The sequence below is a fragment of the Neoarius graeffei genome, chromosome 1, assembly GCF_027579695.1.
Source record: "Neoarius graeffei isolate fNeoGra1 chromosome 1, fNeoGra1.pri, whole genome shotgun sequence".
NCBI classification, from domain to species: domain Eukaryota; kingdom Metazoa; phylum Chordata; class Actinopteri; order Siluriformes; family Ariidae; genus Neoarius; species Neoarius graeffei.
This window is the reverse complement of record NC_083569.1, coordinates 41008074-41023199: the sequence shown is the minus strand read 5'-3', so window position 1 is coordinate 41023199 and position 15126 is coordinate 41008074. Positions and strand designations below refer to the sequence as shown.

Genomic DNA, 15126 nt, shown 5'->3' with positions numbered 1-15126 from the left:
CAGACATCGAACACCAGAATTTTCCTGTTTGTTGGTACTTACGTGGAAAGCATATCTAACGGCAGTGTCAGGAGGGAGCTTACGGACCCAGTAAACAGACACTTATAGATTCGACCTGTCCGAGAACAGAAATAGCTTTTCGTTCATTATATAATAGTGAAAGAAAAGCCTTCCGATACCAGACATACAGGCTGTATTCTCTCCAACACTGTCTCAAACACTTACATGCTGTTAGAGGTACAACTCCCAGCCAGGCAAAGGCCACCAGTGTATAATGGAACCAGTATCGGATGGCTGTGCCTATACTGGTCACCAGACCTGCAAAAATGTCCTGTACTGGAAGCCGTGAAGGCATGTCTGGAGAGTAAACTGTCAAGATGAGAGAGAGAGATTTTACAACATACAAACCTGACAAGCAGCAAAAAAAGTCATAAGCTCAGCTAAATTAATACGTATGGTGTTGATTTGACAATGAACTTTAAATCCTGACTACGTTAGCCAAGTTGGATTGATATTTTTATTTAAAAAATGTATGCGATTTTGGGGCGTCGTGGCTCGGTTGGGTGGGGCGCCATGCTGTGGGTCCAGGGATGCGTGTTCGGTTCAGTTGTTTTCCGATCCCTCCCCGTCTCTCTCCTGCTCGTTTCCTGTCTCTGCACTGTCCTGTCCCGCGGAGGTGAAAAAAAGCCCCCCCCCCAAAAAAAAATAAAAATGTATGCAATTTCATGGGTTTCACGTTTCATTGTTTTGCATTTCTCTCAGTACTCAGGTAGAGTCGAGTCGATGGCTCACAGTCACCCCCAGTATTCAGGAACAATACAATCAAGAAATGATTAAAACTGTAAATGGAGGAAACTCTCGCTAATTTGTCGTCACATCCTGGCTGTTATAATCCTAATTTTCCACACTGCATTTGAAGAGGCCTTAGCGCAGGCCAATTACCTGGTTGGACTCCAGTGACTTCAAATAATTAGTTATTTTTTGCCTGCTTAGGTAATAACCATGAAAGGCAAATAAAATGTTGCTATAACAGGGTTCCTACAGATATTTTATATTGAATTTACTACCTTTTTACTACCTTCACAATTTATTTTACTACCACAGTGACAATTTGGATTTGGACATTTTCTCACAATTTAACAAGGTAATCTTTGAGTGTATGTGTTAGTCCAAGTGAATGTGCTACATATAAGTTAGTGACAACTCTACCCAAAGAGTTGGATTGATGAGACAAGATAGAAAGAAAATCTGAACGTACCGGTAGTGTAACTCTTTCCCTCTGGACGCATAATAGAACCTCCCATTGCTAGGGCTACACATGGAGTAATGCATATTTGCATAAAAGAAAACAAACTTCCACATATAATTTATAATTTTATTGAACTGTGAAACTGTGGCCCATAACCTCTTAACGGGTACACAGATTTGCACTAAACCTTGTGTGTCAACACTTCACATTAGGTACAAGATCTGATTACATTTTGTCGGCCAACACTTTCAAGCAGCGCTCGAAACTAACGGTGTCCCGACGTCCTGGGGACCATAAAAAATGTCATCGGGACACAAAATTATTATATCTGGGACAATCCCGGGACAATGGGGAAAAAAATAGATCTAGAAAAAAAGTTCTACATTAAAGGTGCAGTACAAGATTTTGGAATAACGGTTCCCGCAAGCCATATTTTGACAAGAAACACTCCCACCCCCCCCGCGTCTCCACCCCTCCTCCCCCTTATAAAGCCTGAGAAAGTCCGGCTTTATAATGGGCGTCTATTGCGTTACACACCAGTGGAGCTCGTTAAGTTAGAGTGTAAAGAGCTTGGAAAAATAGCTCAAACTTTCTCATTTAAACTGTGTTTTCAGCCCCAATTTTCACTCCACACACACAATTTTCTCAAAAGTAGTAGCCACACTTGTCCTGATTCACACAATGTGTCTACCTGAGCGATAGGATTTACAGTTTTTGAATGAGAAGCCTGAAAGTAACGAGAGCACAGCCGCGCAGCCTCATAGACTCCCATTATAAACGTGGCAGAAAAGTCACTCGTTTTTAACTCGCTCTAGTGACCTCATTTTTTACACTACAGACAAAAAAAATTACATCCGTGTGTTCAGGAGAGCCTTGTGGCGCTCACTGTGAAAGAATTTTGTGAATATCTCCTTCCGTTTTCGTGTAAATCCCCGTTGTTTGGAGGGAGCGCTCTGAGAGAATCCTGCGCTCTGTGTGACACTCTGCTCGCTCTCACACACACACAGAAGGGCCGGGCTGGTCGCGGGCTTCAGTCTGATTGACGTGTCAGTATCCAATCATTTTGAGGTGGTACCTCGATATGATTGGATGGCGTTTTTCCTTTATTTTACACTGTAGACTGGATTAAAATATTTCGTTTTTTGGGTCAAACCTTCTATTGTACTGCTTGCAACATGGGTGTGCATTTCATCCATTGATGGTATGGCTGATGGCTTTCAAAACATCTCTGAATGGGGCAACAGGTATATTACATAAAAATGGATAACAGTAATGGTGAAAATGATAAGTTGGCCTTATATATGCCAACAGATATTCAAGGTACAAGTAGATGAAACGAACATAAAAGGGGTCTTATTTTCAGCTAAAGTGTACTGCAGATGTAGGGAGTTGAAACATTTTCTGAATGAGCTAGTTGGCCCCTTTTAAATAAATGGGTATCTATTCATACAGTGAGATCGCCAAAGTTTAATAAACTGAAAATGCAATAACTAATTTTGAAGTAGATGATGTATTGGACATGTGTCACTTGTGTTTTGTGACTTATTGTAAAAATGATATAAAGGGTTCAAAATCGTATAGTTACAAATATAATAGTAACTTCATATGATAATATTAACCACTGGTTATTTCAGAGAGGAAAAAAATGGGGACACTATTGCTTCCATTCGGGACAATACAACACAGAATTCGGGACCACTGGGGGACACAAAGAAAAAAAGTTAATTTCGAGCCCTGCTTTCAAGATGGCCAACCTTTTGTTTGTGGAATAATCTTTTGAACAGGTGAACAGATTTGCACAAAAAAATCTTATGTGCTTAGGTACATCAACTCATTACATTTAGATCAGGTCAAATGGCAAACACGAACCCACACACACACACACACATATATATACACAAAGCGCACCAGGCGCACGCACACATGGGTGCACACACGCATGACAAAGACAAGACACACACCCTAAAGATACAAAACGCACATAACCCAAGCCCTATTTTGGCAGTCTCTCAACACATTGCCAAGTTTGCTTAAGATAGTCATTTGCACCAGTCCTGTAGTGGTGAAGGCCCGTGGGCAGAGTCAACACCTTCCTCCCAGAGATCAGTGTTTTAGAGGGTTAACCTTAATCATTTGAACAGTTCAACAGATTTGCTCATCACATTTTGGATGCCTCAAATGGCGCACACAACGCACCAGGCGCGCGCGCGCACACCACGCACCACATGTGCCTCAGTTGTTTGACCTTTTCTTCGATCAACTTTTCAATGAACGCCTCTCGCCAATTGCCATCTACCGCCTTTAGCCAGTCTTTAAAATCAGGTTCCTCCAGCCAGAGGTCTGAAAACTTGCATTTCCCCATTGTTTAATTCTCGTGCAGATGTCGCCAGTCGGGTCAACAGATAGATTCGACTAGAGCCGTATAAACAAAGTCAGTCTCGTACGAAACAATCTCTGGTATAAATTTATACTGGATTCGACCGTTATTGGAATTCAATGCGCATGCGCCACCAACTCCTCACTGCGGTCCTCCTCGATACATAAAAATAAATTCGCCCAAATGTAGTAATTTATGGATATTATGGCATGCAGGTTAATTAAACGAATTAGAAAACACATAGGCCCAGTTGGATGGGGGTCAAAAAAAATTTACTACCACGTCAGATTACGTTTACTACCTTTTAACTACTTTTTACTGGCCATAATTTAGCCTATTTTAATTAACTACCTTTTATTACCTTTTAAAACCCTGCGGGAACCCTGTATAAATCCAAATAAAAGAAAGTTGTTCCTGATCACATCTTTATTTAGAAATACCGGGGACCAGAGGTGGACAGTAATGAAGTACATTTACTTGAGTACTGTACTTAAGTACGCTTTTTGAGTGAGTATTAATTTTTTTTGGCAACTTATGACTTTAACTTCACTATATTTGAAAGGCAAACATCATACTTTTCACTCCATTACATTTCTATCAAGGTCCTCGTTACTCGTTACGATGAAGCAGCTTCGAAAGTGGATGCTTTTTTCTTTTCTAAAACGTGATTGGTTTTTTCGCAGGCGACATTGAGACAGTCCATCAGTAAATCACCAGGGTCACGTCACGTCCATAGAATGGATAAAATCAAGATCAATTATTTCTCAGCAGCATTATTTAAAACACAATTGTTCAGTTGATGGCAGAATAGAAGGAGGCGGTTCTTCTGGAGAACGCACGCACCCGGGGCCATACCTAAAACCCATGTTTCAGTTTTCTGAAAGGATTAAAGATTCGTTTTGTTTTAAATGTTCGCTTTTTTTTGCCAAAAACGAACCACATCACGACCTACAAAAACTTGCCGTCCAACCTGCAGAAGCATATTGAGGTATATAAACGTTTTATTCCAAGAGAAAGCTTTCAGTGAAGTTGTCTGTGCTTTTAAAGTGCATATCCTGGACCAATTTTGTTTTTTTTAATATGAAAAGTATGTCCCTTTACACACTCATCCAGAAGGGTAATTTTGCACAAGGCCATCTGTCTACAGCAGAAAAAAATAAAATAACAAAACGCGTCTGGAAAAATCCCAAGGGAGTCTGGAGCCAGATCCGTGACGTCACCTGCGGAAGCGCCAGCAGGCTGCGAGAGCTTTGCACGGTTTCAGTGCACAGCCTGTGTAGACCAAGCGCTCCCATTTCTCTCATTGTCCAGTCTTTTGGGAAACGATGAGTACTAATCCCATCAAGATTGGTGTTGCTACACCCTCCGACGATACGTCTGTTAACCATTTTAATAATTACGCGATAACGTTGAAGAAATTTGCAGAAAACCACCAGGTCGTTTTCTCATAAACAAACCAGCGCTGACGTAGGATTCAGAGGGAGGCGTCCCGCACGCGACGTCACGAAAATCAATGTTTGCCGGGAAATCCAAATGCCAAGTTTTTTCAGAGGCGGACCAATTCGCCTCAAATGGCTTGATTTCAACTGAATTTTTCTGGTATTGCGCAAGGTAAAAAAAATTGCACAAAATGTGACAGATATTTGACTGAAGTTTAATATAAAATAGGAGAATTACATTGATCTCGCTCCTGAATTTACCCGTGATATGCACTTTAAAGTTAGCGATAACATTGCAATAGCGATGCAGTCTGGTTAGTCAAATGACTTTCTATGGATTTGCCCGCCCAGTTGCCGTAGACTTGTCCACGACTAACACCGACACTGTTAGTTAGCATGTAAAAATGGAGTTATGCCGCGTTCATGTGCTATGGGAAGATGATATTTTCCAGTTGGGAAGTGGTATTTACCAGTGTGTTGTGTTCACATGCTTTTGTTGTTGTTGACAAATTAAAGATGGTGGACCAGATTCAAGTTAGCAATAGTTAGTTAGCTATCGTTAGCAATAGCGTCTGCTCTGGATAGGTAAAAACAAACCATAACACATTTTTAAAGGAAACAGATTTCTAACGTATTATATTACACTTATTAATGACGCAACATTGCATAGACACAAAAAACTACCCGCTAGTACTAGTTAAAAAAAAAAAAAAAAAAAACTTTAGTAGCGTACAATGCTTAACATTCAACTGTCTTGTACCGCTCGCCGCCATGTTGAAAAGGTTAAAGTTCATCTCATCTCGGCAACTCGTGTATCAACATTTTCTACGAGTTGCCCAGTGGAAAATACCACAAGAGGGGGCGTTCATGTGTGCTTTCCATGTCGGCGTTTGGTATTTACTATAATTCCCATAGCACATGAACGCAGCATTACGCTAACATGAATAACGTTAACTTATCTGACAGGCATGCAAACTGGTCAGGGGTGAAAAAGGTGAGAAGGGCGCACGGACACACGGCACGCGCGCAAAAGTACATTTCGTAGTCTACGTTACAAAAAAAATTGCAAACAGTATTAAGCAGGCAACATTCAACATCACTCATCACTTCCCTTTCAACTGTTGTGTGTACTAACTAGGTTTTATCTGGACAGGATGTTGTGTAATATACTATACCACATATACCATACGGTCAATTTGAAGATCGAGATGGTGATTTTGAATTAAAAACAAGCGTGTACAATGGGCATTACATATTGGATTTTTTTTTTTAAATAAAAAACTAAGTTCATCTCGGCCTAAAAAATTTGGGCAGACGCTCCCGCGCGGCACATGCCAGCAATTCCCCCCGTCCCCCTATGAAATGAGCAACAAGTAGGAGAATTATACACGGTATCATACCTAAAATTTTATCAGAAATATAGATACGATACTATGATTCTCCCCAACATACTACATTAGATAAGCTAACCTCATTTATAAAAGATACACACTTGTATATGACGTATATGTGATATATATGATGTATATTCATACATTGTTACTTTATGGAAATCTTCAGTAAGTTTGGTCTTTTCATGACAGCCTGTTGTAGACCTAAATATAATGCACATGAAATGACACTCCTCACCTCAACATGTCCTTTACAATCATTTAAGCCACCATGGGCAATGCTGAAACCACTGCTGCAAACAGTACATCGTGCGAAACTGTCATTATTGTTGACCCTTATTAGACAGGGAGATTATCAGGCAGGGAGATTATCAGGCAGGGAGATTATCAGGCAGGGAGATTATCAGGCAGGGAGATTATCAGGCAGGGAGATTATCAGGCAGGGAGATTATCAGGCAGGGAGATTATCAGGCAGGGAGATTATCAGGCAGGGAGATTATCAGGCAGGGAGATTATCATCTAGGGATATTATTAGACAGGGAGATTATCAGGCAGGGAGATTCTTTTGTGTAATCTGAGCTGAAGTGTGTTTTGTATTTTGGTTTTTTGGGGCGCGTGCGCTCTCTCTGCCATGCCGATCCTGTAGGCCGCACTGACTCAGCTGAAAACTTCGGTCCTCGAGAAAAGAGAAGCCCGCCCACACTGAAGGCTGATTGGCTTATTTTGCTGAGTAACCCAATCAGGATGCTCTTTGTCTCGTACACTCCGTCATATGCGCTCTCTCGCGCGCTCCGTCATATGCGCGAGGCAGACATTAATGTTTCGATTAGGAATTTTTTTTTTTTTTAATCGCGAGTCTGATTGTGTGGCGCTGCGCAACACACTGGTCTATGTATGGGAAACCCTGCATTGCTTGCGCTCTACAGCCAGAGCAAGCTAGAACAAGCGGTTGTCATGGGGATTTGAAAAGACGCTTGGTGCTTATTTTTAGGAGAAAAACACCCTGTCGGCTTTCTAGCTCTCGAAAAAAAACAATTTGAAAACCATCCATTGTGAAGAGGGAATTTCTCTATACCACGCCACTGAGCTGATCATGTGTTCATTTTCATCTCTCTCATATCTGGCGACAGTAAGCTATAGCAGCTGGTATTTACATCTGTAGCCGTCTTATGGAGCAAGCTAACGTTATGTCTTAAACTTGATTTCAGCATGCATGTTAAAACATATTAGACATAGTTACATTTATGTACACATTTCTGGCACTGTAAAAGACTTGCCTCAACACGTAACAGCAACAAAATCCAACGACTTTTCCAGTTATTCACCCCCGAGCGTGCTGGAAACTGTTCCATTGGTATGTTCAGATCCAGTCGCGAGATGAGGTTGCCAGCTCTCTCTATAAAAAGGTGACTTTGCGGTCTGAATCTGTGGAATATTCGTAAGCGAGGACTGGCAACCAGCAGTGGGTTGCGCACCAGCTTGATCAGAACTCCAATGGAAAAGAAGCGCGTGTTACTGTTTATCTCGATTGGCTGTAAACCTTGTAAGTGAAATGTTTGGCAACAATAATGTTGTAGCCTGCCTACCCCCCCCCCCAAAAAAACTCTTCAGATCTACACGATTCACACAAGTGACCTATTTTGGGACCAAAACGGCGAATTTCGCCGAAAGGTGAGGAGTTTGCATGTGTGATCTGAAGTCCTTTCAGAAATATGTTTTAGCATAATCTTGCCAAATAAACAGAATGTAGAAATCTCTCTTATCTAGTAGCGTTAGCGACCCAATATGATTTCAAGTTTGAAAAGCGTTTCCTCGCGTGTCAGGTGGCATTTCAGTGCTACAGGTTCTACAAGTTGGTCAGTAAATCCAGTCGGTTGCTTCAGAGGCATTAGGTTTTGTAAGCGTTGTGGCAATAATACAACGATGCGTTGACAAAAAATTTACTTTTAATACTTAAGTATTTTTACAAGCAAGTACTTCAGTACTTAAGTAAAAAAAAACAACTGGACAACTTTCACTTGTATCGGAGTCACATTTGACCAGCGGGATCTGTACTTAGGTCAAAGTAATGAAGTTGGGTATTTTGTCCACTTCTGCTGGGGACAGAACAGCAGCATGCTTTATTGGCTAAAACTTTGGCTGTGATGGGCTCAAATGTCCAAAATATGGAAATTAGTTGGTAATTAATTTATAAAAAGTAAAAAAAAAAGTTTCCCCCCCATAAATATTTAGAAAATTAGAGAATAAGACTAGCCCAAAAGGGAATCGACTCATGTGGTTTATAAAACAACTCCAGGTGCTACATCTGAGCATTTTCTGTGCAAACACAGACTGTAGAGACCCACCTATAATACCAAGTCGCATGATTAGCAATTAGATTCATTTGAACTTAAAACCGAATTCTACCCCACAGTATTTGCAACATCTGCGACAATCTGTAATTCCGTTCAAACGGCACTGTGTGCAGAGTAAAAAGTGCATGTTTACTGCAGTGTTTCCCACACATTGACGAGACCATAGTGGCCCGCCATAGTCTAATTTGGGCTGCCATAGTCTCAGTCCGCGCCCGCCCACACGCACGCACGGCGACACTGGCGCACCCGGTCTGACATTGCATGCGTTGCCTATCTGAGACAGCGTGAGGAGACAACTCTGATTAGCTACATCCTGTCTGCATCTACATGTTAAGCTAAGTTTATACAACTTTATGTAGCCTTTGACACGATTGAGAAGGTGACATTTAGGCTACGCTATCGTGCTTTATAGGCGCATGGAGAGCACATTGATCACACCCTCCAAGGATTTCGCGATGTTGCCATTTGCAACTTCAACACAAATTCAATCATTCCCCGAGAATTCAGGGTGGTGTTGCAATTATATCCAATCACCGCAACTTTCCCGCAAATTTGACCAATCGTTGGCGTCGTCTTGAGGTGACGTCGACAAACGACCTTCCACCTTACTTCCTCCGTTCAAGAGAAGCAGCATGTGCCGCGCAGTGTTGCCAGATTGGGCGGTTTCCTGCCCAACTGTGCGGTTTTAAGTGCATTTTGGCGGGTTTTGAACATATTTTGGGCTGTAAAACGTCAGCAGTATCTGGCAACATATTTTTTTACTTAAAACAAGAAATTAATGGATGCCAACGTTTTTGCCAAAATGGTATTTTATTTTCCATTGTTTAGGCAGCTTCAGCATCACAACTGAGATTCTGTTCAAATTGTTTTTTTTTCTTCTATGAAGCCTGAGCCATTTATTTTATTAGTTTATAATTATTGTTTAATTTAGTCTTCAGGAGAGACTGCCTGCACACAGTACTAGAATTAATAGTTTTTTTTCTTACATGAAAGCTGAGGCATTTATATTATATTTTAAGGTAACTACATGTTGTGCTGTGAGGTTCTATGCACTTTAACTTTTGAACCAACAGGTGCATTTGGATAAGTAAAGCCTATTTTTCTGCATTTTTGTAGTCCTGGTAAAGTTGTTTATAGGACCATTTCTCAGTGTCTTTGTTTTTTTAATCAATAGTTTTTCAGTAATAACTTAATATTTAACATAACACTCAATTTTAAACAACCCCCGCGCACCCCTGCAATTCAACTGGACACGCCCCCCCCCAATGGGCTGCCCCCATAGTCCCCAAAATTTCTGTGGGAAACACTGTTACTGACTATAAATCTGTTTGGTTTCCTTTTTATTTTGCCAGGAGTATAATGTGGGAAGTCTTGTTGTGGTTTATGCTCACTGGACAGGGCAACCTTGCTATCATACACACACGACAGAGTTTATTGTACTCTAATGTAAATTAATTTTACAGCCGCTTCATTATCTCTTTCACTGTTCGTTACCAAACTGCTGCACAATTGTAAAGCGCAAGTCTATGAACGTGTGAGTCGAAAGACGGGTCTTGTTTGAAATAAGGTGTTTGACTGAGAAAGACGGATTCACTGAGTCTCGATCATGGATGTTTCCGATTGGCTGGTGGTGATGTTACTCTGTGCAACAAAGATGTGGTCGATGATCGTGGAAGTGAAAAAGTTTTACCCCAACTCCTTTCAACGTACAGGTTAGAACTGCCTTGGGCTTGTATCCATTGTCGTGGCGACAACCTGTAGAGGTTTACTCTTGGTCTCGGTCATGTGCCAATTCCATGTGCCAACGCTGTATGTTATGTGAGGTCCTGCGTGAGCACACATCAATGTGTGCTGTTCCCCCCCCTCCCCGGCAATTGATTGAATACCACCACAGACGGGTCATTAACCCAAGACAAACACATGACCTGGTGTGTCATTACCGTTCACTGCACCGCTGAAAAGAACAGCATCATCTAGTGTGATTTTTGCTGTCACATGGTTTTTCGAACACTGTGGCAGACAATGACTGCGATGCTAAAAGGACCACATGCAGCTTGTGTAACTGTACCGAGCCCCATCTCAAAAAAAAAAAAACCCCGCTTCCTTCCTTGAAGAGTGGAAAAACAAGAGAGTGATTTACTTACTTGGCGTGAAAGCAAATCTGTGCTTGCATAATTCGCAATACTCCTTTCGGCTGTGTTTCAGCCACTGCACCAAGCTGGGAAAACACAGGAAAGGGACAGAACACAGAGTGAGGGTGCACATACAGAATAAAGCAGACGTTTCCTGCCTTTTATTCTTCGTGGCAGGAACACGCGACCAAGCGTTCCAGCCTCGTTCCGTATTACTGCAAACAGAGCTGACGCCACAGCAAGAAGATTTTACGCACTGCTTGAGTTCGGGTTTTAAAAACGTGATGGGTCATAAATTACACTAATGCGCCTGGCTAAGCAATTCTGTCGAGCAAGACAAAAAGGACACAGAAAGCATACAATGCACAAAAAAAAAAAAAAACGATATGAACAATAATAGTACACATTCACTGGGAATAAAAGCGAAAGCTGGACAAAATTACATTGCATGCGCGCACACTGCTAGTTTCCAGTGAGCGCTGACAGGACGAGATTGTCGCTCTTTAGGGATCATAACACCCTTTGTGTCATCACAACCCATTCGGTATTTCATCCCACCTCATTACAGAGTCAGACTCACCATAAATACCAAGAAATACCAATTCCAACGTCACACAACCACTTTAAAGCAGATACGCAGAGCCTTTATTTTTAAATAAAATTTCTGAGTGGATAGTATCTCCATCCTTGACTCTTGTATGCTGCATAAATGGAAATTAAAAAAAAAAATTTTTTTTGAGAGTTAAAAATCGACTGCAAAGTTGGCATTGGAACTGCCCCGCTGAGCCAGCCAGCCCTGAGCGCGTGACGTCACAGCAGGAACCGGTTTTAAGGCCGAGGCCTTTTACAGCTATAGACCAAAGTCATATAAATAAACATTTATGGTGAAAGTAAGAAATAGCGTTACCGACTCGCTCAACTAAGACTGATTTGACTCTCATTAAAACAGGATGGGTGTTATAACTTATGCAACATCCATGTACATGCATGCATTTTCACTGATAAAACGTAAAAGGCGAATTAAATAATCAGATGAACTGAGACAATCACATTCTGAAGCAAAATTAAAATTATACCAGTAACTTAAACACACAATACAAGTTACGTGGATTAATCTAAATGCAGGTAAACAACGAGTGGCGCTTTTTGTTGTTTTTTTATCCAAATGAGAGTCGGAGCTTACCCGTCTGCGTTCTCGCTTCTTGTGGCCAATTGTTTTGAAACAATCTGACTTTCAGTTCTCCGTTCATTCACTTCTTCCATGTAAGGGCGAGATATTGCTGCCGAGGCGAGCATATCCGGCGGAGAAATCAGACGACTGGTCCACTCATTCTCCATTTTCTCCATTCTGAGTACTCCGCCATTACTGCTTGGCTCAGGCAATTACTAAAACCCGGGACGGGACGTCACCGGTTTTAGCAACAACCGTGGGGAGGTCACTGCCCGAGCAATATGTCTGGTTCTATCCCTGGTTTTAGCAACAACCCTCTGCTCACTCTCCAGGAGAACTGGTGCAACTGAACTTACTTTCCTTTTCTTGTAGTTTTCTTTTTCTTTAACTGTTGGTACTGCACCCTCTTTCAATACGGGCTTATAGCCAACGCTCCTCAACAGATCAGAGGTTTCGTACGAGTCTTGAGTAAAATGTGCAGAGCAGAGGAGAGACCACTTCGTACGCGCCCAATGTGCCCGTGAACTTCTCGCAAAACGCGTCCAAATCTTTGCAGTTTGAACATTCTTGGGCCATGAATGCGACGTAAATCCACCTTCTGTCGTGTTGCTGCACCAGCCAGCAACACATCTACGTGGCACGGCGATAAATTAGCTCAAAATGGAAGCTCAAAGTTGCAGTCAGCTCTGTGTTTGGCAACGAGATCGATAGCCTTCCTGTGGCGACATCACAGATGTCAAGGTTGTTCACTCAGACTGCTACCTATATGAATCATTTTAATTGTAAAAATTACTATATTAGATTTATTGTTGACGCTTAAAACTATTCCTGTGCCATTCTTGAGGTCTCGAGGCATTTATAAACAAAAGTGAGGCCATGGTTCTGCGTATCTGCTTTAACCAATGCTTTGTGCTCCATCACAGGTGAGAATTTAACAATAGAAAAAAAAAAAATTATTTTGTATCAGATTTCAACGTTTAAGTTGTAATATAACTCATGTGTGTTCTACCTCCTAGCTCTTACTCTCAAGACCAAAAAGTTGAGTTGAGGGTTATCCAGGTGTGCTCACACTCTGTGCTCAGTTACACATGAGCTGTTCAGTTTGGAAGTCCAAGTTTTCCCCATTTCCTGCCACTAGTGACGCATTCTGGGTCACAGTACTGTTACGTGCTGAAACACAAACCAGTGACCCTGCAGCCGTTTACGAGTAAATAATCAAACGATACAACTCGAGCCATTTGGAAAGTCACTCGGTGTACTATGGTCACCTTCAGTTCCAGCAGCAATAAAGATCAGTCTTCAAAAACTACAACGACTTCTGCCAAAGCCATTAACCATTTTACAATACTCCATCCAGCGAGACATTTATGATTTTATTGGATTATCAAAAGTTGCGTCTTGTCGATATTTGCAAATGTTTCCTTTGCATTTCTTTCCGTGACATTCACCATCATCTCGTTCGAGCAGTCAGAATCCACAATAGCACTTTTTAGCCTGTTGGAATTTCAACTGCAGTCGCTATACAGTATTTCCCGCACAAGCCTCAGTGACCGGTCCTGTTCTTTGGAACACCTTACATTTGCATTTTCCAAGACACTAATTCAAACTATGATTTGCGTTTGTACGGAAAAACCGACACCAGCTTTCAGACGGTGTTCTGATAAACAGTCCTACATCCGCGAAGCGTCCTACGGTAGGAGGGGATGTCAGACATGTCTGTCGAGCAGTCCTACATTGCAGGAAATCCTACAGATTTAACTTTTAGTTATAGTTCGCGTTTTTACCCTCTGCAAAGAACATGCTTCTACATTGATACAGCGTCCACCAACCCTGTCAGGAGTCATATGAATGTCGGACGTTCTGACAATTCAAACGACTCCGTCAGAATATGCTTTTTCATTCATATGAATCTAGGACGCTCTGACTCTTCAATTGACCCTGTCAGAATATGTAGAATTAATAGCTTTTTTTGTTTGTCACTATTCACAAGTACCATTTGCTCTATTAAAATGAGTGTAGGACGTTCTTACAATTCAAATGACGCCGCAGGACGTTCTCACAACTCATATGACCCCGTCAGTATATGCTTCTACAGTAATAAATGAATGTAGGATGTTCTGACAATTCAAAAGACCCCTTCAGAATATGCTTCTACATTAAAATATGAGTGTAGGACGTTCTTACAATTCAAATGATGCCGCACGACGTTCTCACAACTCATATGACCACGTCAGAATATGCTTCTACAGTAAAGGCCAATTTATGCTGATAACCCAGTCCTTGCAGACGCCGTCGCAGATAGCGTCTGCGTAGCCCCCCCACCTTCGCAGACGCTCTGCGCACACCTCCCAAAAATTGTGACCACCGCAGAAGCCTCGCAGACAAGAGGGTTCTGATTGGTCCACTCTACATCCGCTGTACACGCACTTCCGCTTCCCTACTTTCCCGGTTTGGTTTGTTTTCACGACCGCCATTTTTAAAAACACGAGCGAAGATGGAGCAGCACGAAGAGCGGTTGATCGAGGAAGTACGTACATCTATACGACTCCAGTTCTAGTCATTATAAGTAACCGGAGGATAAACACTCCACTAACCACACCCACCAACTACTCCTAGCGACTTCGCGCCCCCTTGTGTTGTGGCGGTGAATAACATCGCGCACGCCTATTACTCCACGCTCAACGATAAATTACAACTGTCTGCGAAAAGCTATCTGCGAAAGCCTTGTCGCAAGAGCATGCAGAGGCCTTAAGTAGGACGTTCTGACTATTCAAATGACTATCGGAATATGTTATTACAATATATGAATGTAGGGTGTTCTGACGTATGCTTCTACATTAAAATAGGAGTGTAGGACGTTCTGACAGTTCAAACGACCTCGTCAGAATATTCTTTTACTTTAATATATGAATGCAGGACTTTCTGACAACTCAATGACCATCAGAATATGCCTTTACATTAACATATGAATGTAGGAAGTTTTGACAATTCAAATGGCCCCACCAGAATATAC

The 15126-nt window shown here is 41.7% G+C and overlaps 1 protein-coding gene across 1 annotated transcript in view; it reads right to left on the bottom strand.

Moving 5' to 3' along the window:
• Positions 1-15126, bottom strand: part of marchf6 (membrane-associated ring finger (C3HC4) 6) — an 80617-nt gene that overhangs the window by 50769 nt on the left and 14722 nt on the right. Inside the window, exons 3-5 of the mRNA XM_060931951.1 lie at positions 10955-11028; positions 226-369; positions 43-115 (exon numbers count right to left, since the gene is read on the bottom strand). Coding sequence (XP_060787934.1) covers positions 43-115; positions 226-369; positions 10955-11028 — 291 coding nt within the window. The remainder of the gene's footprint in view (positions 1-42; positions 116-225; positions 370-10954; positions 11029-15126) is intronic.